The sequence below is a fragment of the Meriones unguiculatus genome, chromosome 9, assembly GCF_030254825.1.
Source record: "Meriones unguiculatus strain TT.TT164.6M chromosome 9, Bangor_MerUng_6.1, whole genome shotgun sequence".
In the NCBI taxonomy this organism is placed as follows: domain Eukaryota; kingdom Metazoa; phylum Chordata; class Mammalia; order Rodentia; family Muridae; genus Meriones; species Meriones unguiculatus.
This window is the reverse complement of record NC_083357.1, coordinates 5,222,684-5,249,956: the sequence shown is the minus strand read 5'-3', so window position 1 is coordinate 5,249,956 and position 27,273 is coordinate 5,222,684. Positions and strand designations below refer to the sequence as shown.

General features: G+C 44.2%; 1 protein-coding gene across 8 annotated transcripts in view; it reads right to left on the bottom strand.

The window, feature by feature from the left end:
• Positions 1-202: 202 nt before the first annotated feature.
• Arhgef3 (Rho guanine nucleotide exchange factor 3) overlaps positions 203-27,273 on the bottom strand; it is a 256,572-nt gene continuing 229,501 nt past the window's right edge. For 6 of the 8 annotated variants that reach the window (XM_021656759.2, XM_060390761.1, XM_021656760.2 and 3 more), the window contains 8 exons: positions 20,196-20,366; positions 15,727-15,789; positions 14,792-14,888; positions 14,550-14,626; positions 7,492-7,749; positions 6,757-6,927; positions 3,820-4,006; positions 203-2,430 (listed from right to left, as the gene is read on the bottom strand). In XM_021656759.2, coding sequence (XP_021512434.1) covers positions 2,081-2,430; positions 3,820-4,006; positions 6,757-6,927; positions 7,492-7,749; positions 14,550-14,626; positions 14,792-14,888; positions 15,727-15,789; positions 20,196-20,366 — 1,374 coding nt within the window. In that variant the 3' untranslated portion in view covers positions 203-2,080. The remainder of the gene's footprint in view (positions 2,431-3,819; positions 4,007-6,756; positions 6,928-7,491; positions 7,750-14,549; positions 14,627-14,791; positions 14,889-15,726; positions 15,790-20,195; positions 20,367-27,273) is intronic. The other 2 variants (XM_060390765.1, XM_060390764.1) reach the window with 1 other exon arrangement.

The window sequence follows — 27,273 nt, the reverse complement described above, 5'->3', positions numbered from 1 at the left end:
ACAGGCTTTGGAAATGCATGTTCTAGACAGTGTCAATCCATCAGCCACACAGTTTACTTCAGCCTGCATTCTATGGCAAGTTGCACTTGGGAACCAGAGGCAGAATTTCATCAAGAAACTTCTGCCCTTCAAGGTCCCCTTGAAGGTGTCCTACCTGAGATCTGATGATGGCTGAGCACACACTGGACACAGGGGAAGAGGATATTTTTAATGCAATTTATTTGAAATGCTTCCAGAAAAGTTTAAGGCCATTATACAAAAGTCTCATTTCACCAAAACACTCATCCACTCTCTTCCAACAGGCTGACCCTGACAGACAGAGACCTTTTCTCAACTCATTGGCCACAGTGGCCAGCAGCTCTAGAGAAAACAGTTGAGGCTTTTCTCCACCGTCCAGTGTCCTGCCTCAGCTTTCCACTGTCTGCAGCAGGCTCATGCGCTAAATCAGCAACTTGAGAAACAAAGTGGTTTTAAATAAACTTGCAATAGAAAAAAAATTCACCATGGTTCAAATCTATAAATACAGAAATATGCTTTACAGGGTAGAACAGATCTGTTTTGAGAAATAATAATGTAATATAGCTTGCTTTTCTATTGGCAGCTCCTGCCACACAGCCTCTTTCAGTGCCTGTGGTACATGCACACAATAAAGGGATGACTTTGCATTTTGCTGCTTTCTTTTCTGTAAACTTGATAGATGCAGAAATCAACAACAACAAACCTTTTTGGCAATAATTTAGAATCATTACTACTAGTGCTGGTGTGGGTATAATTCTGTACAAGTCCCCTAAGTATTTACACTTGCAGGGAGCTGTTCTGTGTATTTCATGAACTCCACCCAACCCCCAACCCAATCCCCCAAGGTCTTTTTACAAGTCCTTGCTCTGTAAATCAAGGCTGGAACACAGAACTTTCCAGTTTGGCTACCTGATCCTCATCAATCAGAGCTAATGGAATTGGCCTTAAGAGGAATTAATGCTCATTCTGATTATAATCCAGGAACCAGAGACACAAGCTCAGGGTCCAGAAGCAGATCAGGAAATCCCAAGATCCCATGCAGCAACTTCAACTTTGTGGTTCCCACAGGAGGCTTCGGTGACCGTGACACATTTCTCACTCCCAACTGCTTCCCTCATGTTTGTAAACAGAGTCACTGATGTGAGTCAGTCTCTGTGTCCCCTCATTGCCACTCTAAAGTGAAAGTGGCTGAGAAAGATGAAACATGATGCAGATGGGGTCTCATAATCCTGGCAGACACTCCCTGGTCCTTAGAAATAGCTCTTTATGGCAAGACACTGGCCATGACAAACACCTCCCACAGCCACCCCCACTTCCGTTGAATATTCAGAACTGACAGGTACATTTTTTGTTTTGTTTTTACTATGGAACTCAGTTTGACTTAGAAACTCAGTATGTAGACAAGAGCTGGAATTGTAGGCCTGTGCCACCAGGCCTCTGTTGGCCCTCTCTAAAGCCACCTTCTGTTTCACACCTTCTTACATTCACCTTGTACTGGATGAAGCCACAGGCTTCAAACAAGGCTTCCTTCTTTGCAAAAATTAAACCTCGGAAACCCCCAGGGATATTTCCATGTTTTCTGGTTGAATAACACGGAACCTGACTTCACTTCAAGGGTTAGACTTTCCTGGCTCCCCTCTGAACGCCATCTCAACTCTCTGCAAAGCTCGCTCAGTTCCAGGACTTCAGCTACTGTGTGAAAGAGCTAGGGGAACGCTGGAGAAGCATGGGACAAAGGACTTGTCGATGCAGTATGCGCAGAACAGTAGTTTAGAGATCATTTCTGGTTTGAAAGTAGGACAACGCAGAGTAATGTGTTTGATTCCTCTCCCCTCATCCGGACACTTGTGAGAAACAGCAATGGGGTAAGGGCTGCCGCAGATTCCAGCTGACGCGGACTGGCTGGCAGTTGCAGTACGAGGGGCAGGGAACAGACATAAGAGAGTATGCCACCCTGGGCACAGAAGGATTACACAGTGCCTCTCCAGACTGTTCGTGTGTGGAATGCGAATACTGTACAGATAAGACAGAGGCCTGCTGCTAGCATGGCCGGAGCCTTCAGTCAGACGCTTTCCTCTGGCCTGCCGTTTACACAGGAGGAGTCTGTCTGTTCCATCCTCTCACAGTCAACGCTGACTTCACTGGTGTCCATACTGCAGTCTGACTCACTGTCCGATTGGTCCATCTGCTCAAGTTTTGTTTCTCCCTGTGGCTCCCTGTTTTCAGTGCCAGGACTCAGGAACAGTCCCTCAGAGTCAAGCAACCCAGCCTGCCCAGCAGCAGACAGAACTGTTTCCTTGGCTTGGCGGATACAGTTGAGCCACTGCTGTTTGTTGAAGGAGTCATTGGCTTGTAGCGAGTGGTTCTGACTTTGGGATCCATTTTTGAAACTGACTCTGAAGAAGTTTCTAACTGGAAATGAAGAACACAAGAAGAGAGTCAATGGGTAGGTATTTGCCAAGGCTAACAAAACCAGACATAGTGGCACTAAGCTCCAGGGCCAGCGGCAAACACTGCTCATTACAGAATGTCTGACTGATGCAAGACTCAGCCAGTTCTACCCTGATGCCACTCTTAACTGACTGGAGTGACACGGACCTAGCTCAGTGTTCCTGAAGGGACTATTACACCTGCATGAATATGAGAAGCCCTTGGAGAGGACAGAGGAGGTCTTGGAGGGGAGAGGAAACTGAAGAGGAGAAGTGATGCAATTACATCGTAATAAAAAATACAGACCCTATCTTAGAAATAAGCCTGCCAATCTGTTCCTTTAGGATTGCTATTGTTACTGTTTGTTGTGGTTTGGAGACAGGGTCTCACTAGGTAGCTTTGGCTAGCCTTGAACCACTATGTAGCACAATGTACCCTCAAAGTCACAGAGATCCACCTGCCTTTGCCTCCGACGTGCTGGGGAAAAAGATGCCAGGCATGCACTAGACTGAACTTTAGTTTTTTTGTTTTGCTTTTTGAGACAGGGTTTCTCTGTGTATCTCTAGCTGTCCTTAACTTGCTTTGTAGACCAGGCTGGCCTTGAACTCACAGAGATCTGCCTCCCTGAGTGCTGGGCTTGAAGGCGTATGCCACCATGCCCAGTGAGCTTCAGTTTTCTAACCAGCATTAGGAATGTTTGTCCAGCATATACTGTATGCTCCATAGAAACAAGATCTGTGATGCTTGGCTTCTCATTAGTACCTAAACCAGTGCTCACTACATAACAATCTCTGATAGAGACTGCTATCATGGCTTCTCATGCTTATTTCCATTATTTGGTTAAGTCTTGGGTTAGAGACGCCCATTGAGCAGTGCTGTGGGTGAACACGCACCCCAGCTCACCCTTCATTTTTCTTTTGTTTGCTTTTGAGGTAGGTTTCCACTATGAGGCCCGGGTTGGCCTCAAACTCACAATCCCATGTTGAGCCATGGCAGCTGAGCTCTAATTGATTCTTAAGTCTCTTCAGCAACTACATCAGAACAACTACAAAACTTTACCCACACAGAGACTGTACGGTCTTAAGCGTGCTTTCATGTAGCAGTAAGAGAGAGCCAGGGAGCACCCGCAGGTGCATGCGAATGGGCTCAGGTACTGCATGCTACTTACTGCTCAAAGCAATCACAAAAGAAAAGCAGACAAGTGGAAATGGAGGCTAACAGAAGCTGAACTTGGTTGTACATCGGTAAGTGAAGAGCCAGCACTGGAACAGGCTTCACTGTTGGGGCCCCTCTCTTCCCCAGCCAGCCTCTCCTTCCACTCGTCTATGGTCAAACGGTTGCACCTGTCCCTGTGGCCTGTTGCCCACATACTTCTCTCGTTGTTGCTGAAGGCCCCGCGCAGGGAGCCGCCCAGGCGAACTTCTCCGTCCTGCAGATCTTCCAGCGTGAGGTCCTTCACGGGGATGGGCTGCCGGTACAACTGGTAGCAGAGCTGCTCGTTGTGAGTGACGGCGCGAGTGATCACGAGCACTTCTTGGAACAGGAAAACATGCAGTTTCTGAAAGGAAAGAGCCCACAGGGTCGTCCTGAGCAGCAACCTAGCAAGCAGCGGGCTGACGGGCCTCTGTAGCAAGAGGCATCTAGGACCCGGGTTCACAATGGATTCGAGCACATGCTCAGATCTGATTCTAGGAAAACAGAAGCTGGCAGATTTGACGGTTTTCCAGATACAGATCTCTACTGCCTTAATTTCGGTTACTCCTTGGGGACCCACTGAAGAAAGCCCTTCTACAGTTTGCGGTAGCCATAACCCTACTTATAGTTCACAACCTGTTCACACACATTCAGCTTGAGTAAGAGAAAAATAAGGGAGTAGAGTGAACAGGTGAGTGAAAAGGAATTAATACTCTCCTGGCTTCCATACAATCCTAAGAGATCAAGCTAACAATAGTCTACAAAGAAGGAGACTGTATATCTAAGCCTAAATATAACTCTGGCTTCACAAACCAATAGAAATATGATCATCAACTTTTGCCAGCAACACTGGCTGGGACCCTGCCCATCAGAGAGGAACCTGGGCACAGTGCTGACACAGAGAAAGGTGACTCTCATGACTCGTCTCTGTAGGCTCAGCAGCACCTGGGTTCTCTGGAGAGTGTGGGCTTTTAGGGTGGATCACTGACACGTGTTATGGGCAAAAAGGAAATCTCAAAATATCAAGGCGTGTCTCAAACCATGTCATGAAAGCAAGCTGCCAGTGTGGAGCTGGGACAGAAAATCTTAGGATGTGAAGGCATGTCTCAAATCACACAATGAGAGCAAGCTTCCTGTGTGGAGCTGGGCATATCTATGGTGTTCATCTCTGAGAACCAGATCCTTCTCAGGGTCTGGAGATGCTCAGGAGTTAAGGTAGAATGTTGTAGCGCTGATGCTGGGTACTGACTCTCTGGTGGAAAAGAAGCCTATCCACGACTCTCCAATGAGGCCACTAGCAGGGGAGGGGTAGAAACTCAAGATGAGAATCTCGATTTGAGCAGAGGAAGCACATTCAACACTTCCAGTGGTCTCCTGTGGAGAGAACAGAAATCTGGAGGTCTCTCACCACACACATTCCACACGCGTGCAGAGGCAGAACTCTACCGGATCTCGGGTGGTGAGAATGGATATCTTAAAAGATTAGCAATCCTCCTAACTGGGAAGAGGAGGTAAGATATTGCAAATTCAAGACTAGCCTGGCCTATAATACAGTGAGCTTGAGTTTAATTTGGGCTGCCTGAGGAAGACTCTGTTTCAAAATAGACAAACACTAAAGTAAAAAAAAAACAAAAAACCACAAAACTCGAAGATCATAAAACGGGAAAGCACAAAATAACCAAGTTAAAGGCTCTCCCCTTTAACTTGGGATAGTGGTAGTGAGAAACGTGTTAAAACTATTCTTTAGGGGTACGGAGAGAGAGGTATGGGTCATTGTATTCAAAACTTAAAAATGACCACGGACTTCTGTTTCTACACCCATCAGTCTTCTAGTTGAGGCCGGCAGTTTGAACTGGGCTTGTTTGGGCAACGTTTTAAAAATGTCCCTCATTTCCAAGTTTTCGCTGAGGACTTCTCTTACTGGTCTCAGCTCCCTTTTGCTCCCACTGGTGCACCATTTTTCCCTGACATAAGACTTTGTTTGTAATAATGTCCACACCTCCAGCAAGAGCCAAACCCAACACCCCCACCCCCACCCCAACTGCTGTCTTTATTCTCAAACCTCTACTGCCTGTAGGGTTCATCTTTCTGCCACAGGAACATCCAACCAGAGAGGCCTGTGGCCCTGACTGGTGTATGAGAAGAGAGCAGGGCCACTTCCTGGGAAGCCTATTCCTCTTACTCATGACTTCTTAGAAAGAACTTTCAAGGAACCGAATGTTACATCATGTGAGTCCCCTATGGCTTTCTGGAAGTGAATGAGAAGCAGAAAACAAGTTTCTGGCAGTGGGTAGCTCTCATCGCACAGATGCAAGTCCGTGTACAGAAACTTCAACAGGTCTCAGTGGCCCCATTGCAAATGCTATGGCTGAGTCCACGGTAGCCCCTGATAACAAGCTTTGCGGCCTATGTTCTAACAGCAAGGGCTGTTTCCAGACCTGCTCACAGAAGCTGAAAGAGTGTCTCTGAAATTATTAAAACTTAATCAGTCTCTTCTAAAATAATTTTTTGGAGGCAGGTTTTCACTATGTGGCTCTGGCCAGCCTGGAATCCATTACGAGGATCAGGCTGATCTCATCCTCTTTCTCTGAAACCCTGACAGGCCTCGAACTTTTCCTGCTTCAGCTCCCAAGTAGCTGGGATTATGAATCTGTGCCATTAGGTCTGGCTTATTCTATCTGGAGTCAAAGTGGGACAAATAGCTGGATGTAGTGCTATAGACCCATAATCTCAGCTGCTGGGGAGGCTGAGGCAGGAGTCTGGCTTGACTTGACCTAGTTTGGAGCTAGTTGGGGAAACTTCATTGAGACTTTGTATTAAATAAAAAAAAAAAAAAAAAAAAAAAAAAGTAAAGAGAAGACTAGGAATGTATTCAGTGGTAGGGTACTTGTCTAGTGGCAGTAATTACGTTAAATCCCTAGTACCACAAAAAATGTTAGAAAGAGAGAGAGAGAGAGAGAGAGAGAGAGAGAGAGAGAGAGAAAGAAAGGAAGAAAGAAAGAAAGAAAGAAAGAAAGAAAGAAAGAAAGAAAGAAAGAAAGAAAGATGCACTGGGAGTAGGGATTAGGGACAGGGAGGTACCAGGGAAAGGCCCTGAGGAGAGTAACTACTTACCACACCCCGGTTATTTTTCAGTTCTCCATGACAACACAGGACCCTCGAGCTGTCAATTAGGGAATCTTTCTGGCCTTCTTCCAAGTAAAGCAGCCGCTCTTTGTAATAACGACATTCCGATTCCCCAGTCTTGGTGTTGATTTCTGCCACAATTCCCTGAATGATGTTTATCTATGGAAACAAAGAAGAACAGTAAAAGAAGGGGAGTAGGCCAACCGCCCACAGCCACAGGCTTGAAGCCGGCCTCCCAGGCTGCCCAGACACTTGTGCACTAGTGCTGAACGCTGGGAGCTATATGGTCACTGAGGAAAAAAAGGGAAAAAATAAAACTTTTAACATACTTTTTTTGTTTGTTTGTTTGAGGCAGAGTCTCATACTATGTAGCCCTGGCTGACCTGGAACTTACTATGTAGACCAGGCTAGCCTTGAACTCACAGAGATCCACCTGTTTACTGCACACCACAGTATCCAACTAAGCTTAATATACTGTTACCAGATTTGTTTATATACTTTATGTACACACACACACACACACACACAAATGGATCTTAAGCTATTTTCTGTAAACATTTTGCTTTACGGGTTGGGAATCTGTGACAAGTAAGGAACAGAACAAAAAAGGCTGATGGTTGTACCAGGCCTGAAACAAGACCACTGGGCCACATGTATACAGGACCTGCTGACACAAGTGTAGCCATCACGGAAGAGAAGAGGAAAAGAAACAGGCAAACTCACAGCTTCTTCCAAGTGCTGCTGATCTGGATTATCATTTGGCGTGTGCCTCAAGATTTCTCGAAGGAGCAGAGGATATTTCACTAGACGGCTCCTGGGAATATCAAGGAAATTCCAGAGATCGAGTTTGCGGCTGAAGGGGGATTCTAAGCAGCGCTGAAGGAAATCCTGCACCCTGTGGTCTTGCTTTTTGTGGTCCAGCAGGGCTTTGGCAGCAACTTGATTGCTGCAGTAGCTGTCATAGGAGCTGAGACAAGGCAGCTGGGAAGGAAACATGAGAAGGGTCAGTGTCATTGCTCTGAAGGGCCATGTTGACATCCCTCAAGAAGGAACAAGCATCGAGCCGGTCTCCAGACCCAGCCAATGTTCTTTCATCCGTGAGGGTGAAAGAAACTAACCAGTAGAATCTTCAAAAATGTCAGACAAGACACAAAGTTGTAATTTTATTCACTGTGCATTCACTTTTTAAAGAGCCCTATCAAAACTCGTTAGTTTTTCTGGCAATTTGAGCTGGAAACAAAAGAATCCGTATTGCAGATGCATATAGAACAGGGTGTGTGTGTGTGTGTGGGTGGGTGTTAGTGCTGGGGACTGAATCCAAAGCTCCATTTCATGCATGCTTGATGTTCTACCACTGAGCTATACCCCAGTCTCAGAATTTTTTCTAGTACTTTCCAAATAGTAAGGCAGAAGCTACCCATTTTTTCGATTTATGTATATATATATTTTTTGGTGTTCATATGTGTTTGGAGGACAAGAAACAACCTTGGCTGTCACTCCTCAGGTGCCATGCCACCTTGTTTTCAAATAACTGTGTGTGTTTTATGTGTCTCTGTGTGTAGATGATGAAGATGATGATGACGGTGATGAGATGATGATGATGATGATGGGATGATGATGATGACAATGATGAGATGATGATGATGATGATGAGATGATGATGATGACAATGATGAGATGATAATGATGGGATGACGATGATGATGAGATGACGATGGGAGGGTGTATATACGTGTGTCACAGCACCCAAACAGAGAGCAGAGGTATTGGCCTTCTTCTTAGACAGGGTCTCTTCACTGATTCCTATGTTCTGAAAACCCTAGCCTCGCTGGTCTGCCAGCTTCTGGGAATCCTCCTGTCTCCACCTTCCATCTCTCTATAGAAGCACTGGGATTAGAGGTGCAGGAGACTGTGTGTGGCTTTACGCGGATTGTGGGAATTCAAACCCAGATCCTCTTACTGATACACAAGCACTCTGCCTACTGAACCATCTCCTCAGACCCCTCTTAACTTTTAAAAATTCATTTAGTTTTAAGAATTTTGGTGTTTCTGTATATGTGTGGCGTTTGCTTATCTCTGTGTGTATCACATGTATGCAGGTACCCATGGATGCCCGAAGAGGGTGTCAGAACCTTTGGAAATGGGGTGGTTCTGTGCAGTTGTGAGCCACCCTCTGGGGGTTCTGGAAACGGAACTGTGGCCCCCTGGAAGAGTAGCAAGCACTCTTAATGGCTAAGTCACACCTCCCACCCCCCTCCTGCTACTCTTTAAAGCAGAATGTATTTTAAGATTATCTTAAAGAGACTTATCTGGAAGATTTAGTGGCATACCCAGAAAGCAAGGGCCACACTCACAGCCTAGGCTTTGTGTGGCTCAGGACAAGCATGGCCACCACTGTTTGAGATGACACCATTCCAAGGTGGCCCAATTATCAGGGCCTCAAGAAGTTCAAGCCATAGCATGATTAGGGGGGAAACAAGTTGTAGGAATTATTCACTGAAATCTTCTAAATGAGCTCTGATGGGCCAGGAGAGATTTTTGGCACTACCTTCTGGATCACATCATGCTACCATGCAAGAATAGTTTCAGCTCAAAGAGTGGAACATGCTAACTACCCTGCCTTCACCCCAGTGAAATGCTGACATGCCATCAGCCACACTGTGTAAACACATCAGAGACTCAAGCAAAAACTTCACATCCCCTCCTCCGACTCCTCCCTCTTAACAGCACCTTAGCCTGACATGCTAGGGCAAAGCTGCCCACGGCAGCAGCACGCAGCCAGTGGCTCAGCTGCATGCCACAGCAGTCAGTGGAAACCAACGACAAGACCATGTTCACCAGGACATCCCCTCTGAAGCGTTCAATGCGAGCAGTGACAATGGTGTCTTTTGTTTCCGTATCTTCAGGATTTTACATCGTACCCATTAAACAACAAAGTCTGTATTCTGGATGAACAAATAAATGAAAGGATAATGGATTATGAGAGCAGAGAATAGCCAGTGGTTTGGGAGCAATGCTCACCAAGAGAACGGCAGAATCAAAACCACACAAAAACCTAAGACAAAACCAGACGCTGAGTGTGTGGTGGCTCACATTTATAAACTTAGTACCCAGTAAGCTGAGGCAGGGACTGAGTGAAAGTTCAAGAGGGGTCTGAGTGAGTTCAAGGCAGCCCGGATTACACAATGTGATCCTGTCTCTAGACAAACAAGAAGGGGCAGAAAAGCCACTCATTGCCAAGTCTTAGGGCCTGAGTTTGACCCCAGGACCTGGATGGTCAGAAGAAGGCAACTCTCAGGAGTCAACCTCTGATTTCCACACACAGGAGAACAGACTCCTACAAGTTGTCTTCTTGTATGCTCCCATACATACACAAACACATAAATACATGTGAAAACAACGTCAACAACCAAAGGGACAAATCAGCAAAAATACAAGTGGGAGCGTTTAAAGTTTTTAAATGTTCTGCCACTACTTTCATGCTTCATTGAAGTTATTTCCTCATCACAGAGTAGAAAAAGTCGCCAGAGAAGTAGTAGTTAAAAGATTCAGTACTGAGCTTAATGTTCCTAAGAAGAGCCTTCCTTCACTTTAACAAACAAGCACACACACAAAACAACCTTTTCGTTTGTGTTTAAAAAAAAAACAGCTGCAGAAATTCTCTGTTCACCCTTATATTTCAAAGTATTGAAAACTGACATAGCTATCACCTGTGCCGCCTACGGTGCTTGCAATTTAGATTTTCAGAATGAGTTCAAAAGCACCTCAGGCTCTCTTAGTTCCATTTCCACTTCCTCGCCTTTTTAAAGCCCTGGAAGTGACCCATGTTTGCATTAGGTGGAAGCAAATCAGCAGTCACAATCAGATCTGACCACCGAACAACTCTGGCCACCCTGTCCAGCAGACCAGTACTTTCTCTGATCCTGCCACTTGTCACCATGGCAACCAAATTAAGCTCTGCTCCTTTGTTCATACCTGCCAGGGTGCTCATTTCCTGGGCATGACTCAAAACTTATACAATCTCATTCCCAAACAGTATGCACACTCTTTAAAAATGAGGCAAAACTCAAGAGGTTTAATAAAAACAGACAAGACTCTGGAAATACAGCATCAGGTTCAAAAACAAACTTGGACAGCTGTTTGTGACTCTTCTGTACCCCAGTTTCTTCACTCACAAAGTGTGTGCAATGAAGGCCTTTCCACCCCTTAATGAGACAAGGCACATAAAACAGCAGAGTTTACCCTCTGGCTAAGAAGCGTTATGTACTAGCTATTATTAGCTATTATTAGTGTTTATTGTTTTCTTGTTTGCTCTGTGTTTTGTTGTTGCTGTATTGTTATTGTTTAAGATAGGGTTTTACTCTGGAGCTCAGGCCTACCCGGAACTCAAAGCTTACAGATGTGCCATGGTCAGAAGATGTCATTTTGTTGCCTATCACCCCATCACCTGACTCTTCCATCCCTTCTTTTCTTTCTATGATGTTTCCTGAGCCTTGAGCAGGTAAAATACATTGTATTTGGAGTCTTGTGAAACAGGGTGTCATGTGGCCCAGCCTGACTGACCCTGAACTTAATATGAAAGCAGATGACTTTGAACTCCGGATCACCTCCCAAGTCCTACTTTATAAATTTCTTTTTTAAACATTTATTATTTTAATTATGCATATATGAGAGGCTATGTGTGCATAAGTGCTGGTGGGGGCCAGAGCCAGCTCTTCAGTCCACCCCCTCAAAATTTCTTGATAGTCTATTTAAAGAGATGGTAAGTCACCTACCATGGGGCGGAGCTAACCAGACAGGTTTAGACTACAGCTGAGCAAGTAGCTCGCTGCAGCTGTGGCTGATTGTACACGACCTCCCAAGACAGGGCCCACCAACATTTCACACGAATGGGGGAGGGCCCAGGAGGAGGCAGCTAATGGTTGCTGGGGAAGGTAATGTCATTTTTCTTTAGTAGTACAGGCATTGGTGAATCGCCCATGCTCTTGTAAATAACCTCGCCCTCATACTTGTGCAAGCAATAATAATTAAATTTGTGTACCATAAAAAAAGAGATAAAGAGTAAGAGAGGACTTTCTGGGAAGCAGAAGGCTTTCAGTGAGAGAGGGTGGCAGATAAGAGCGAGGAACATGGGGCAAAATGCACCAAAATTCATTGTATGTATGAAACTGTCAAAGAATTAAAAAATGAAAAGAAACTTAAAAGGCCCATAAGTGTATATATATATATATATATACATATGTGTATATGTATACATATATATATATATGAATATATATGGAAAACACTTTTTTCTTTTTAAAATATATTTTTTAGAAAGTCTATCCCCTTTACATGAAAAATGTCTAAAAATCTGGATCTTTACCTCTATACACCCCAGCTCTCTCTTTGAAATTAAAAATTAACTAGGACCTAAATTAACAGGAACACTCACTTTCTGCCTTGGAGAGCTTATAAATTATTTTATTACCCAGACCAGTCACTTGAGACATTGTTTCTTTGTGACAAGGAGGGCTTGCTCAAACAGGATGACCCGCTAGGAAGGGAACTCCCATCATCTGTAACCAAGACAGAAAAGCAAGCCCTCTGTTTAACGTCTTCAAAGCACAAGTCATGGATTCACTCTAGGGTCATGGGTAGCTGATGCTTTCCTGTGGGGTAGCTCACTCATTCAAAAGGTTGTTCCTTTGCAGAGAAATAAATCAATTTTCCATGGATTGAATGGGCTGTGATTTTTCTTGTTCAATGTCCAGTAAGATGTTTATTTTGTTCTGTTAAAGACAGCAGAACTCAAACAGATTGACCCCTTGGTTTATATTTCCCACTCATACCCACACACCTGCAGTTAAAAGAGGAAAAACACGAAACAGCATTTTGATTGAATAAGGACCATTTCTCGTGAAATCTGGCAACAATGGCCACTTGTTTCCTTCCGGCTGCTCTCCAAGGTTACAGTCCCCATTCGATGCCTGGAGGGTCCAGACAGCAACCGACTGGTATGGTCACACTTCCTTTGGGTACTACAGAACATGACTGTTAAAGCCTTCCCCAGATCCAACTAACCTTGTAATGTCAATGACCCAAGTGTATGTCAGGCCTGAAACAATGCCGTAATCTGCACACAACAATTGAAGGCACAGTGCCATTCTCTATCACTATGTAATAGAAAATAGAGCAGGACCCCAGCTAACTCTCAAGTGCTCTCACTCCCTGATCAGGGAGTCCACAGATTGCAGAAGATTAAAAAACACCAATGTAGACCTTCTCTTTAAACCACTTCCAACTCTAGTGGAGCCACTGCCTTCAGAGGAATGTCTTTGCAGGCTGAAGAAGTTTAACGCCGTACCATAATTTATAATTACAAAGTCAAAAGTTTAGATGAATGATCTCTCCTGAAATATTGAAGCGCAGAGTCTTAATTATTCAGCTTAGAACATTACTTGTCTCTCAGCTATTCCTGAGATCTTTCAGCCCTGGTTCTAAAATTGACTTCTGAACTACGGCCAAGTCATGGGACCCTCCAAAAGTCCAAGATCGTGGCAGCAATGGAGAAGTACCAGGTCAGACACCAGTGTTAAGATTTTTTTGCACATCCATGTGACATCAATGAGAACCTGATGGTTTTAGAAAAGTTAGAAACAAATTTACCTGGAGAGAGAGAGAACACACATGGCCATAAGAATTAGAGCTCTGTAATACTCTCCATCACCACACCCCCTGCCTATTTTTCTTAGAATACTGGGTGAATCAGAGGGATCAGAGATCTAATTTTGCCTGGCAGAGGTCATTCAAGTTACCTGCTTTCGTTACCGGCTTCGTAACAAATAAAAACATCTAGAATGGGGAAGGAGTATCCAAGAGCTCACTGAAGGAAAGCGCGGGCACACAACAGGGCGTGGTCGGAATGGTGGGAAACTAGCACACGCTTTGTCTCAGCAAATGCCACAACTGAACAGCAACATTATGCACTCAGCTGAACGAAATTCAGGATGAGGACCACACATTTAGGAGCCCTGAGTTCCTTGAGAAAGGGAATCTGATATATCGTGAAGGTCCGCATACATGCTAGAAATGTATGTTCTAAACACAAGCAACACGTACTCACTGCCTAGTTCGTGAAACTACATTTAGACCATGAGACCCCGCCGCACCTCAAGGCCTTGGGCATCCTCTAAGCAAGAGATAGAACACCATAAATTATAGCACAACACATTATTTCGCATAGCTTGAAAAGCTACTTTGGATGGTGAACAAGAATGCCAAGCCTGGTGGCACAGGCCTATAAATCCTACCTACTTGGAAGGCGGAGGCAGAAGTATCCCAAATTCAAGGCCTGCCTGGGCTACAAAGTGAGTTCAAGGACAGTGTGGGCAATGTAAGAATGAGGGGGAAAGAAGGTGGGATGAGCATGGAATTGTAGCTCAGAGGAGTAAAATTCTTATATAGCAAGCACTGAAAAAAAATGTTAATTCTATACTTAGAATAGAAATGGTAAAAATTTAATTGGCCTAGATCCAATATAATCTAGTATCATTTTATTTCATGTGAAACTAATAAGAGCTCTGTATGTACTTTTATTTTATTGTAAAAATGCCAGGTTGTCTTTAAAGACAATAAATCTGCAATAAGAAAAAAAATGTTTCCATGCTTTGATGACATAAAGCCTTAATATATTAAGAGATTAACTTTATAGCTGATGTTATAACCAGTATTTGCCAACAGAGAAAAGATCCAGGTAAAGTGAAATCCATCTTCAAACAAGGCCAGAAAACATTTCTTACCCAGCCCACGAGGATGGGACCAACATGCTCGGTCGAGCCATCCGGCTTCCGAACATCTCGAAGCTGACTAAGGAGCGCTGGCAAAAAAACAAACAGAAGAATGCTTATTTTGTTAGGCATTCAGATATGAGCAGGGGTCGAAGTAGGTCTGGGATATTGACATTATTACATAATCAAAGATTTGCTATAAGACAACTCAATTAATGCTACAAGACATGACTCGTCTGGGACCAAAACCATACCTTCATGGAGAGGAATAAGAGAGTCCAGGGTTCCAAAAATTTGATTCAGTTCTTGCTCTGTCATTATCGAGAGTTTCAGCATGGGGTCATGGTAGGCCTGTAAAAGATAGGCAAGGGATGGACAGACATATTGAAATTCAGAGAAACTCAGTTGTTTATATAAATGATTTCTGAAAGGTGCTATATAAATAAAAACTGGCTTCCTGCAGATAGAGCACTCATACATAAAACAAATAAATCTTTAAACAAAAAAGAATGTACATGATGTAAAGCAAAGGTTTTCTCTTTTCCTCCCATATAATGCTGATTAACACATTTCCAGCTGGGTTCTAGCTCAGCAGTAGTTTATGTGTACAGCATGTTTCAAACTGAATTTGATTGTCAGTACTCAACAAATAAGTTCCCCCACAAAAAAAAAAAAACACTTTCTATACAAAGGCCCCTAATTTATTATATTACACAAACATTCATCTCACTTTACCTACTTTCAAGACTCAAAGGTCTTTGCTCTGATTTAGAGATCCATTTTTCTAGATGATGATTTCTCTCCTGGACAAAGAGGTCCTCCATGAGACCTCTTTTTTTTTTTTTTTTTTTTGGTGTGTTTTAAGAGACAGATATATAGCCTCAGCCTTAAGAAAGACTTCTAGGACAATGAAAATGCATAAAACCAGGCCCCCAGGAGTGCTTTCAGATTCAGACACATCCTCTGAGGTGCAGCCAGACATGCAGAGGCATCCGACAGGTGCCAGGGGTAGAGAGCTGTTTGCCTTCTTGCTTTGAGCCTTCACTGTTCCGTTTGTGGTCAAAGGTTCTTTTCAATGTCTGATGCCTCTAGTTAGTCATAAGAAGACTACTCAAAAAACATCATCTTGGGACTTGAGATGACTCACAGGGCTTGGGGGAAAAAACCCACTGAAACAGCTATAGCTTACCTTCTTTGCTAATTTCAAGTCCTCTATCAAGTCTTCTTCCCCTTGAGACAGCTCAAAGATCGCCTGCAGGAAAAAAGTAAAACAGACTTGCTCAGTTCTTTCCCTCATGAGACCCAATTCAAACCATACCAACACGCAAAAGCTCCAAATCTTCTTAAGTTAGATGAGGCCAGGGGTGTAGTCACAGAAGTGTGTGTCGAGTGTGTGAAAGGCCCTGAGATTAAAACCTGCAGAAAAGAAGAAGAAGAAGAAGAAGAGGAGGAGGAGGAGGAGGAGGAGGAAGAGGAGGTGGAGGAGGAGGAGGAGGAAGAAGAAAAAGAAGAAGAAGAAGAAGAAGAAGAAGAAGAAGAAGATCAATTAGCCTGAAGCAAATGCATTTATAGCTAAAAGCTGCAAAGAAAAGCCTTATTTGCGAGAGAATGTGTATTTCCACTACCAAGTCACCCCGCATGTCTCAGAACTCTGATGAAGTCCAACACAAGGGAACTGTCTCAAGTGAAATAATCATTGTGTGAGTGCTGGATCTGCACCTTTGCTATGAGTGGCAATCGTAAGAAACAATCCAGAGTCTGTTCTGAGAAATGGACCTGGCAGTGTTATTAAAAGCGGTCCATTGCACCCTGCTTCTTGTTTACCCAAAGAAGGCAAGTCTCAACAGAACACCATATTCCTTTTAACTACTTAAGACTAGGGTCATAGAAAGAATCCGACATTTATCACTGTAAACAGAATTTGGTGGAGCCCATTCACTCTAAAGTCTCAGGTACGCTAAGTAAGGTCAGAGGGGCTGGCTATTTGCCACAGTGTGTAAGTGGACCAACCGCTTCTAACTTGGCCCCATTAGACCACCCTAACTTATAGAGCTATGGTGTGCAGAGCACACTCTCTCAGCTAGGAATCTAAACACTGGGCAAGCATTATGCTATTAAAGGCCTATAAGTCCGTGAGGACGGTTCAGGGACAACGTATCGCTCTCAGCTGGAGAGGAGTCAACAGCTCTCAGGCATGGCCACTACCCTGAGTTTTAGGGACTAGAGGGCAATGACATGGAACAAAGCAGGTGACCCAGGATACCGAGATACATAGATAACCTCCCCAAAGCCCAGCAAAGCCTCATGCCATGGCTTACTGAAATAATTACACTCACATGAGAAGTTGCAAAAACAGCACAGAGGTCCTGTGTACCTATCATCTGGCTGTCCCCAACACTGGCATCTAATGTATCCTGCCTCAGATTTTCTTAGCCATTTGCCTTTTGGGAGTTTACAAACTATGATGACCAATGGCCACCCTGCCAAGGAAAACAACCATGGGCTTCAACAATGAAAAAATGCTTTGGCTTTGAAGTAAGAGAGGAGTTCCTACTTCAAAATCCTGACTGTAGCTTGCCTTTGCTCACCCTGCCTTAAGGTCTTTCTCATCTGTGGTCTGTCTTTTCTCTTACTACAGTGTCAGACTGTACAAGTTATATCAATTATCAGTAACACTGAGAAAAATAGAGAAAAACATAAGGAAGAAAACTTTAAATCACCCACAATCACATCTTATTAACTCTGAGAATACAGAAATTCAATTTCTCCTTCCCTTTCTTTCCCTTCCCTCTCCTTCCCTTCTCCCTCCCAATTCTGTTTTCCTCCTCCATTTAAATACAGGTCACTTCTGACTCCCAATATAGAGACTTTTCTCTGCACTCTAAGCAATGAATTCTATAGCAGACACTATATTGCCCTCTAATTCTTTTACTTATTTATTTTTGGTTTTCAGGACAAGGTTTCAAGACAGCCTTGGCTGTCCTAGACTCACTTTGTAAACCAGGCTGGCCTTGAATTCACAGAGAACCACCTCCCTTTGCCTCCCAGAGTGCTGGGATTATAGGCCTATGTCCTGGAACTCACTCTGTAGACCAGGCTAGCCTTGAATTCAGAGATCCACCAGCCTCTGCCTGCCAAGTGCTGGGCTAACAGGTGAAAGAGTCCTCGTGCCACCACTGCCTGGCAATCAATTCTGATATTACCTACCTGGAAGCAGCATCAGATCCCCCAAGTGAGGGTTCAGCCCCAAGACTCCTCACCCTGCTATATGCTAATCAAGACCTCAAATGTTTTGACCTCTGACCCTCATCTACTGGTGAGAAATTAGAGTTTCCATGGCCTCTCTTCAGGCTTGCTTAATTTGCCACAGCTGCTCACAGAATCCAAAGTAACACTCACATTTACTGGTTTACAGGATATTGTAAAGCATGTGAGCATCAGCTGAGTACAGGAACAGGGGAGGATATGGGCGTGGCCTATACATAACACACTCTATATCTACCGAGTCACCCTCCCAGAACCTCATGTGTTTAGTTACTCAGCTCTTAAAACTTGGTCCTGGATTTCTATGGAGACCCACACAGCAATGACAGATAAATCACTGGCCATTGCTTATCGCCTGTAACCATCAGCCTCTCTCCCCAGGGCTTAGGTGATAAAGCCATATTTTAGTTTGGTTTCTATTGCTGGGAGAAACAAAGGCAACTCAGGAGGAAAGCGCTGATTTCATCTTACACCTCTCAGGCCACACAGTTCATCACTGAGAGAACTCAGGGCCAGACTCAAGGTGGAAGCCTTGAGGCAGGAACTAGAAGAGAGGTCATGAAACAGTGGTTCTCAACCTGTGGGTCATGACCCCTTTGGGGCCACACAGCAGACAGTTTTATTACGATTCACAACAGTAACAAAATTACAATAGCAACAAAAATAATTTTATGGTTGGGGTCACCACAACATGAGGAACTGTATGAAAGGGTCGCAGCATTAGGAAGGCTCAGAACTACCGTCACAGGGGAATGCTACTTAGTGGCCTGTCCACCTGTTCCTTTATACTACGCGGGACCACCTGCCCAAGGACGGCCCTGCTCATAGTGGGCTGCCCCCTCCCATATCAGTCACTAAGAAACACCCCACAGACTGCCTGTAGGCAATCTGATGGAGGCATCTTTTTTATCAAGGTTCCTTTTCCCAGATAAGCTAGCTGTGTCAAGTTGACAAAAACAAAACAAAAATGGAAACCAGGAAGTCTGGAAGTCTCACTGCTGTTACCCTGCTTGGGTCTTACTAGTGGCCGGTTCCCAGCCTGAAGCTTTCCACCGCTAACAGCCTATTATTCTATCCGTTCACTTCAGCTTGAAGATATTCGAAAATCTGCATGCCATGCTGATGAAGAGCAAACACACGCATCCTCATATCACATATGATTTTGCCATATTGCCACATGGGATTTGGGAAGGTGCACACATTATCTTAAAGGCTGTTTAGTCACTGTTTGATAAGCAACACATTTACACGGCACCAACACAGGTGGCACCCACAAAATGGGCACCTGGGCAGAACCTTCACTCTCAGCTCCTTCTCTCAGAGACTCCAGGAAGAAACATTGCTGCCAATTCTTTGGGCATCCTTCCAGAAATATTTTCATGATCATACAAACAAATTCATATCTATACATCTATACATTATTTTATATACATGGTAGCACTATTTTGTGCTTTGCTTCATCTACTTAGCTTAGCCAAGCACACATATAAACATGCCTTTCCAATTTCTACAGCTCTATAGTACTTGGAGGATTTCAACAGCTCCTGGTATCCCTTCTGCCAGGGTTAGGTTATTTGAAAGAAGAGTTTGGGGTGGGGCAGGCTGACTTGAGGAGTGTGGTAGTAAACATTGTTAATCCCAGCACCTGGGAAGCAGAGGCAAAGGGTTCGCTGAGAGTTTTGAGGCTAGCCTGGTCTACATAGTGAGTACTACGCTAGCCAGGGCTACATGGTAGCAACAACAAAAATTAAGACACTCCAAGATCTCACTGTAGGTACCACTTATGGAGAAATGACCAGAGCTTGTCCTGACGAGCTTTACAGATGGGAATGTCATCATAGCTACCAAGAGATGGGGTTATAGAAAACTCACAGGGAAATGAACTGTCCTCCACAAGGAAGTCTTCCTTTATAAAGCTAGACCAAAGTTACAAAAGCTAAGTATTTTTTTTAAACAACCTCAAAGTTACTATCAAAATATAAATAAAATGATTGCAGCCAGGCATGGTAGCACATGCCTTTAATCCCAATACTGGGGAGGCAGAGCAGGTTAGGCAGATCTCTGAGTTAAAGGCCAGCCTGCTCTACATAGTGAACTCCAGGACAGCCAGACCCTGTTTCCAAAAATGAAAACGAAATGAAACAAAGAAAGAAATATAGAAATAAAATGAAAATGTTTGTCTTGTGAGGATAAGAATCCTAACTGGACACTTGGCTTCAACACTGTAAATGACTTTATTTTTCAGTTGGGCCGTGCCCATGCGGCTGGACGCTGGCTTTTTAGTTTCTTCCAACCTGTATCCCCTCACATGTGGTATAGCTCTGAAGGCCAGTTCTTGTCTGCAGCATGCCTTTGTGGCAGACGCACAGGCAGCTCCACGGGTCCCAAGCTTACCTCCTGCCGCTTGATCTCCTTGGCCGTAAGCACCTGATTGACACACACATCAAAGGTCTCACTCCACAGTTTGCTGTCCCTCCGCTTTGTGCTTGAGGAGGTGGCATTTCTGGACCAGGCTCTGGGGGCGAGGATGTCAGGGCGGCTCTCGCTGCGGAAACTGATGGACCGCTACACAATGAGAAAAAGAGACACCATGGGGTCAGCAGCAGGATGGGGTGGACCTTTCCTGAGCAGCTTCCTGTCACTGACAGACACAGATCACGTTTCTGTAGGAGAGAAAGGGCGCGGCCAAAGCCTTTAAGGAGTGTGCCTGTGCACTGAGGAAAGCGAACAGGGGCCTTTTCACATAGCGTGCTGGAGTCACCATCCTAAGTGACATGGACATTGAGTGATCCTCAGAACAAGGCCAGGCTTACAGGCCAAAGGTGGCTCTCCGGCACACAACCTATGCCTTGTTTCTAGTGAACGTTATTCTTCACAAGCACAAGGAAAAACAATGGTGGATAACCCAAACAAACATTCATCCTCTCCCTCCACAGTAGGACCCCACTATCCTTGGTGCCCCCTTGTATAGTTTGGTTGGGCTTCTCCAGCCTCCATCAACCAGACAGTGCCACCGTCCCGATTCAGAGCCGGGTGCAGTTCCCCTGCTACACAATTTATGAGCAAAAGGGGAGGGGTAGTCCTCTGGGGCTGTGAGTGAAGAGATAACACGAGTTTCTTGCAGCAATTCTCCCTGATCACACAGAACAATCTGTTTGCCATAGGACAGAAGAAAGGACACACAGGATGAAGGCTGAGAGAATGGCTGACAGAGAGAGAAAGAGAACAGGCTTTACAAACTGAACCACTGGGGCTCCTGGATTCTGCTGTGCCTGAAGCCTGGAAGGACCACCCTTAGTCATTCAGTTACACAGGCTCTTCTGTCTCCAGTAGCTGGAATTCTATCAACTCAAAATGTTGCAACACTTATGCATACAGAGTACCAGCCTGGAGGCAAACGATGCCTACCCGTGACGTGTTTTCTTCTTTTGCAAAGAGGCCCCAGATGTCTTTAGAGGTCTAATTACCCAAAGTCCAGCCTCGTGACTGAAATATACCACCATGGGGCTTTCTCATGACAACCACAAAGCATTCAAAGAAAGGTAGTGTGCTATCTCTAGTGTTTACCCTGCAAACAAGATTTCAACATGTTCCCTAGAAACAGACAAAGCAAAGAGGTATTACTACATCCACAAAGACACTTTTTTTTTTTTAAAGACACATTCTTATAGGGATGGAGAGGTGGCTCAACTGTTAAGATGCTTGCTGCCTTTCCACAGGACCAGAGTTTGGATTCTAGCATCAACTGTTCAATAGAAAGAACATCTCCTGGGGCATCTGATGTCTCTGGCCTCTTAGGGCACCTGCACTTACATGCACTTGCACATCTATGCAAACATATATGCATGTATGCATACACGCACAGGCACACATACTCTATACTTATATAACATATGCTTATACTCATATGACATATGATGACCTGCAATTCACTGTGTAACCCAGACTGGCCTCAAACTCAGGATTCTACCTCAGCTACCCAAGAACTAAGATTATATGCATGCTACTATACACAGCTAAAAACCCAGTAACCCCCCCCACACACACTCACACACACACACACACATACTCACACACTTCCTCTATTTAATGTCACTCTGGTCCTGCTACCTGGGCCCTTCGGCGTGAACTTCCACTCAGCTTGGCAAAGAACCTGACCCCAGGCGACATATTTAGATCTATATTCTGCCACTCACCCCACCCCCGCCACTCTCTAGAGAGCTTTTTGTTCTTTTTTTTTTTTTTTTCTTTTTTGCTAACCCTCAGTGCTTCTTCTCTAGGCAATTTTTCTCTCTCTCAAAGGTGTTTCTCCCCTTTCTCTCCCCTGTCTTCAGAATACAACCTAGAGCTCTCTGTTAGGAAGGCTTCACCAATGTCCTCCCCCTCCCTCCTATTCCGCCATTTGGACAAACCTCTGACAGGCAGTGACCACATCTTGCTCTGTGTATCTAACCTGATTTTAAGTGATTTGAATGTGACATGTAAGCCTGTATCACTAAGATAGTACAGAGTAGCTCTTACTGATTTGAGATCCAACTATGACATTGAACAATTTAAGCTCATTAGGGAAGTTTTCATTTTATTTAAAACTTGGAGTGGGGGTGAGAGAGTGAAGAGATGGCCCTACTGTTAAAACCACCCTTAAGTAAGTTAGAATTACTTGTTGACAAACTACTGTCCAGCTTTTAAGACAACTCTGAGATAATTTAGCTTCTAAAAATTCCTTTCATGAAAAAATTGATCAGCATTAAAATCTATATGTGATCACATCATAATTCTGCAAACCACATGCAAACACATATTTTTAAAAATGCCATCAGTTTTTCTTTTTTTTTTCCCCCTTACATGGGTATTATTGGTGACTGCTAGCTTACTTTCTGAATTTTTAGAACCTGAGAAAATGGAAAATGTAATAGGAAGTTTCCAAGGGGCTTTGGGATATTTCCAGAGCTTTGTGGAGGCAAGTCTTTGAAGTCTTGCAAGCAGCAGGCAAGCTCCTGGGTTTGCAGGCGCTTCGGTGGGTTCCTGACACATGGGTGAGCGCAAGACACCTGAACCAGTGTCTTGCAGGCCAGCAAGAAAGTGCTTGCCCAGGTCACTAACAGTGTTGCACAGATCTTGGGGTCTCTTAAACACGCCCTTTATCAACAACAACTAGATTAAATGGATGTGGCTTGCCTGCACTCAGAATCAATTAGCCACGGGTTTAAAAAGGTCAAAACAAGGCAGTGAGTCACTGGCCTGCTATCTCTCAGTGGTTCTGATGGGCAGATGGGAATCACAGAACAGAAAGAAAAAAGTCTGCAAAAAAGAAGGTGCAAAACACAGCGGCAGTTTCCACTTTCACTTGCCGCACCATCATACTTTCAATCTGACCAACACTGGACTTCCCCCGGGGTTGGAAAGTAATTCAGACCAACCTGAAACGTCGATGTTTTGTAAAATTATGTGATTTTAAAATATAAATTCTCTTCTTTCCCCCCAAATCCACTCCACTTCCTGGTAATAACCATTGTTATATTCAACATCTTTCCAGTTTTTTTTTTCTTTTATTTTTTCTTTTTGGTCCCCTAAGTATTTCATAGAAAACAAAACAATGTTTTCTCTTTTCAGGCAACTATACCTTTTTTCAAGGTAGCATATAAAACCTATTCTTCAAACCTAATGGAAGGGTTGGCCAGATGGCTCAGTGGCTAGTAACACTTGCTGCTCTTCAGTTCAGACAAACTGATTTTGATTCCTAGCATCCATATGGGGCAGCTCACAGCCATCTGTAATTCCAGCTCCCAAGGAATCAACCCCCTTTTCTGTCCTCTTCCGGCTCCTGCAAGCACCCCTGCACCCATATACATGATTACAACCAACGTGACTCTTAGAGCAAAATCAAAACTGAGGTGAGCAACAGAGAACAAAATACAATGTTCGGAATTGTACTGTATGAAACAATGCATATGAGAATGCTACTATGAGATCTGTCACTTTGTTTGCTAATGTAAAAAGTTCATTATAAAAGAGAGAAGAAAATTTCTTTCCCAAGTAAAAACATTGAGGTAACAGAAAAGCAACCATCCTTGAAGTGAACAAATTAGTGGTACTGAAAAACAATTTCTTAGTCCTAGACATTTTCTTCCCCCCCGAAGTCACTCCTTAGCAGTGGCTACCCCGTGTTTATCACTGCCCACCTGATGGACAGAGTCATTTCTGGTGGCTACTACAAGAAGTGCCCGAGGGAACACCCTTTGCGCACCTGTGTTGGTATTTATGAAGACAGATTCCTTCAGTCTAAAAACTATCAAATTGTATTAATTTTTATTGCATCTCATTTGAATTGCTGGGGGCTCCAAAATCTCATCTATGCCCAGGTAAGCACTTTAATATCAATACTTGATGCTAAAACGTGTTACCAAATTACCCTTCAAGCAGGCTATCCAGCAGTCCCTCTCCCAGATAGGGGCATGCTCTCAATCTCATCCAGGTAGTTCCGTTTGTCTTCTCGGCAAAATCAGTGTACCTGAGTTCTAGTATCATGTTTTGAATATAAAAAATAATGAACGTATTTTAATGCACTTATCAAGACCTTCTCGGGAAGCTGGGGATTTTCTTCATTGCCACTTGGGGAAAAAGGAGGTGAACTACCCTATAGGAGCTGCTCCTTAGGGAACCCTCGTTTGTGTTTTCTTAGTGACTGGCAGTCTTGGGTGCCATGGAATTATCTCAAGGGTCCTTCATGCACCCATCTTCAGGCCTTTGGATGTAATATCTCCAATTCTCACAGTACCCCCATAAAGTAAGAATCTGCTTTCATTTTGCCAATGATGAAACTGAGGCTGGGGGTAGGGGAAGGTGCCAAGGCACTTGCCCCTGGCAGGATCCAAACTACACAATTTGTTTCCAAAGTCTGAACTCTTTTTTTTTAAAGATTAATATATTTATTATTTATACAATGTTCTGCCTGCATGTACACCTGCATATCAGAAGAGGGCACCAGATCTCATTATTGATGGTTGTGAACCACCATGTGGTTGCTGGGAATTGAACTCAGGACCTTTGGAAGAGCAGTCATCACTCTGAACCTCTGAGCCATCTCTCTAGCCCCTAGTCTGACATCTTTTATTTTTTTTTAATATTTACTTATTTATTATTTATACACTGTTCTGCCTGCAGACCAGAAGAGGGCACCAGATCTCACAATAGATGGTTGTGAGCCACCATGTGGTTGTTGGGAATTGAACTCAAGACCTTTGGAAGAACAGCCAGTGTTCTTAACCTCTGAGTCATGTCTCCAGCCTTGTCTGATCTTTTTTTATGCTGGGGCTGTACCTGTTAATTCCAGGAACTCATAGTCTGTCCCAAGGTTTCAATGAGAGCAGGTCCACCTCCTGCCTTCTAGGAAATAAAATTGGCTTAAGGAAAGAACACACTGGGCTCAGTTTTAGGAATAGTGACTGAATTTTGACCAATCAAACTCCCGATTTACACCCTGACGTGGTAATGAAATTGAGTCAGGCATGCTGTCAACAGCTGCCTGGCTCTAGGAAGGAGTGGCTGCTAGCCCCCGAACCAGTACTTTAGACACAGGCAGGTGTTCACCATAGCACCAGTCACAAGCTAGGAGCTACACCTGGACCGGTTAGCAATATAACTGGGCACAATTATACGAAAGGACTGATTGGGGGAGGAACATGTGATCCTGCTAGAAGAATCCCAAGGGACAAAAGCCACAATGCTTCGAGAGCCCTGCCACTGCCCTCCATGCTTTACTTTTTTTCTGTACTTGGATGGGTGTGCCTCATGACCTTTCTGTCTTGTTTCTGGTATCTGTTTCCTCACAACAGAAGACAATCCATCAGTTTTTCTCATTGCTGTGATTTGACAAGAAGCAGCTTTATTTTGGCTCACAGTTTTAGAGGACACAGTCCATCCATGGCAGAAAAGGTGTGGTGGCAGGAAAGTGAGGCACCTGGTCAGTTTGTGTCCCAGGTACCAAGCAGAATATAGACAGGAAGTGGGGACAAGCTGTAAAATCCTCAAGACCCGTTCCCAGTAGCCACTACCTCTGGCAAGGTGCTAAAAGATCAATGGCCATGTGGGAGACAAGACAAATGCAGATTGTGGAAATGGGTGCCTATGATCATATCCAAGCTAGGAATGTAGGAAAGCAGGTGGGAAGCAGACAGTCTGTAGGGTAGGAAACAGGTTCATTTACATGTCAGAAGAAATGCAAGCCCAGCAGGTAGATACCTAGACACTATGGGACAGATTTGATTTGTTAATACTGCCTGCTCAACAGGGTGCTTGCTCCATCCTTTTGCAAAAATAGAAGGTCTCCGTAGTAGCCAAAGATAACGGGCTCCAATAAAGAGTTCAGGCCAGGCCATCCCATCCCAACTATTTGGTAACAGATGGTTCAACAGTAAACAGTTTGGAAGCTAAAACATGCTCCTGAATGGCTGCAGCAGCGGGTTAAACCAAAAAGCTCAGTTTACTTTAAATGACGAGCGGCACTTTCCTACCATGTGGCTACATCACATTTGATCTTGGTGCTAATCTTCTGAAAGGAACGGGGCAGGAAAAAGTCAAGAAGAAGCAGAGGACTGGGTGGCTGGCACAAGATAAGACTGGGAACTAAGACCTGAGTTGAAAACAAAGGCTTTATGCCTAAAGCAGATGTGGCTTTAAGTCAACTTGAGGTGGCACGAAGCTGAAGTGAGGACTGGCCAAGTCAGGTAGGTCAACAGCTCCGCCAGATGCATAGTGTAGTCAGCAGGAGATGCTGGTACCTGTACTGGCTAATCTCTATGTCAACTTGATGCAAATTAGAGTCTGGGAAGAGGGAACCTCAATGAGACAAAGCCTCCATTACCCTGGCCTGTACGCAAGCAGGTCTGTGCTGCCATTTTCTTGTTTAATGGTTGATGTTAGGAAGGTCCTGCACACTGCCAACCCTGGACAAGTGGCGGCCTTAGATTATGAAAGAAAATATGTTGAGCAAGCCATGGGAAGCAAGGCCATAGGCAGTGCTCCCCCATGATCTCTGCTTCAGTTCTTGCTACAGGTTTTTACCTTATAAATTCTCTTAATCCCCTTATGATGCATTGCAGCCTGTAAAACAAATAAACCCTTTCCTCCCCAGGTTGTTTTTGGTTCTACTGCTTCATCACAGCAGGAGAACCCTATCCCTGCTAGACTATCGACTGGATAGGGATCGACAGGGCTTGTCTGGATCCATCAGTCCCCTCCTCGGCCCCGGGGGATATGTGAAACCACAGTATTACTGATCCTAATATAAACTATGCTTTGTCTATACATACACAACTAGGACAAAGCTTAATTCTCATATCAGGCACATTAAAAGATTAACAATATTAATAAAAGAATAATTGTAGCAATACACTCTAACTATAAAGGCTAATTTTCTTTATCACCTTGATTAGGTTTAGAATCACCAAGCAAGTTGAGACATGATTCTGTG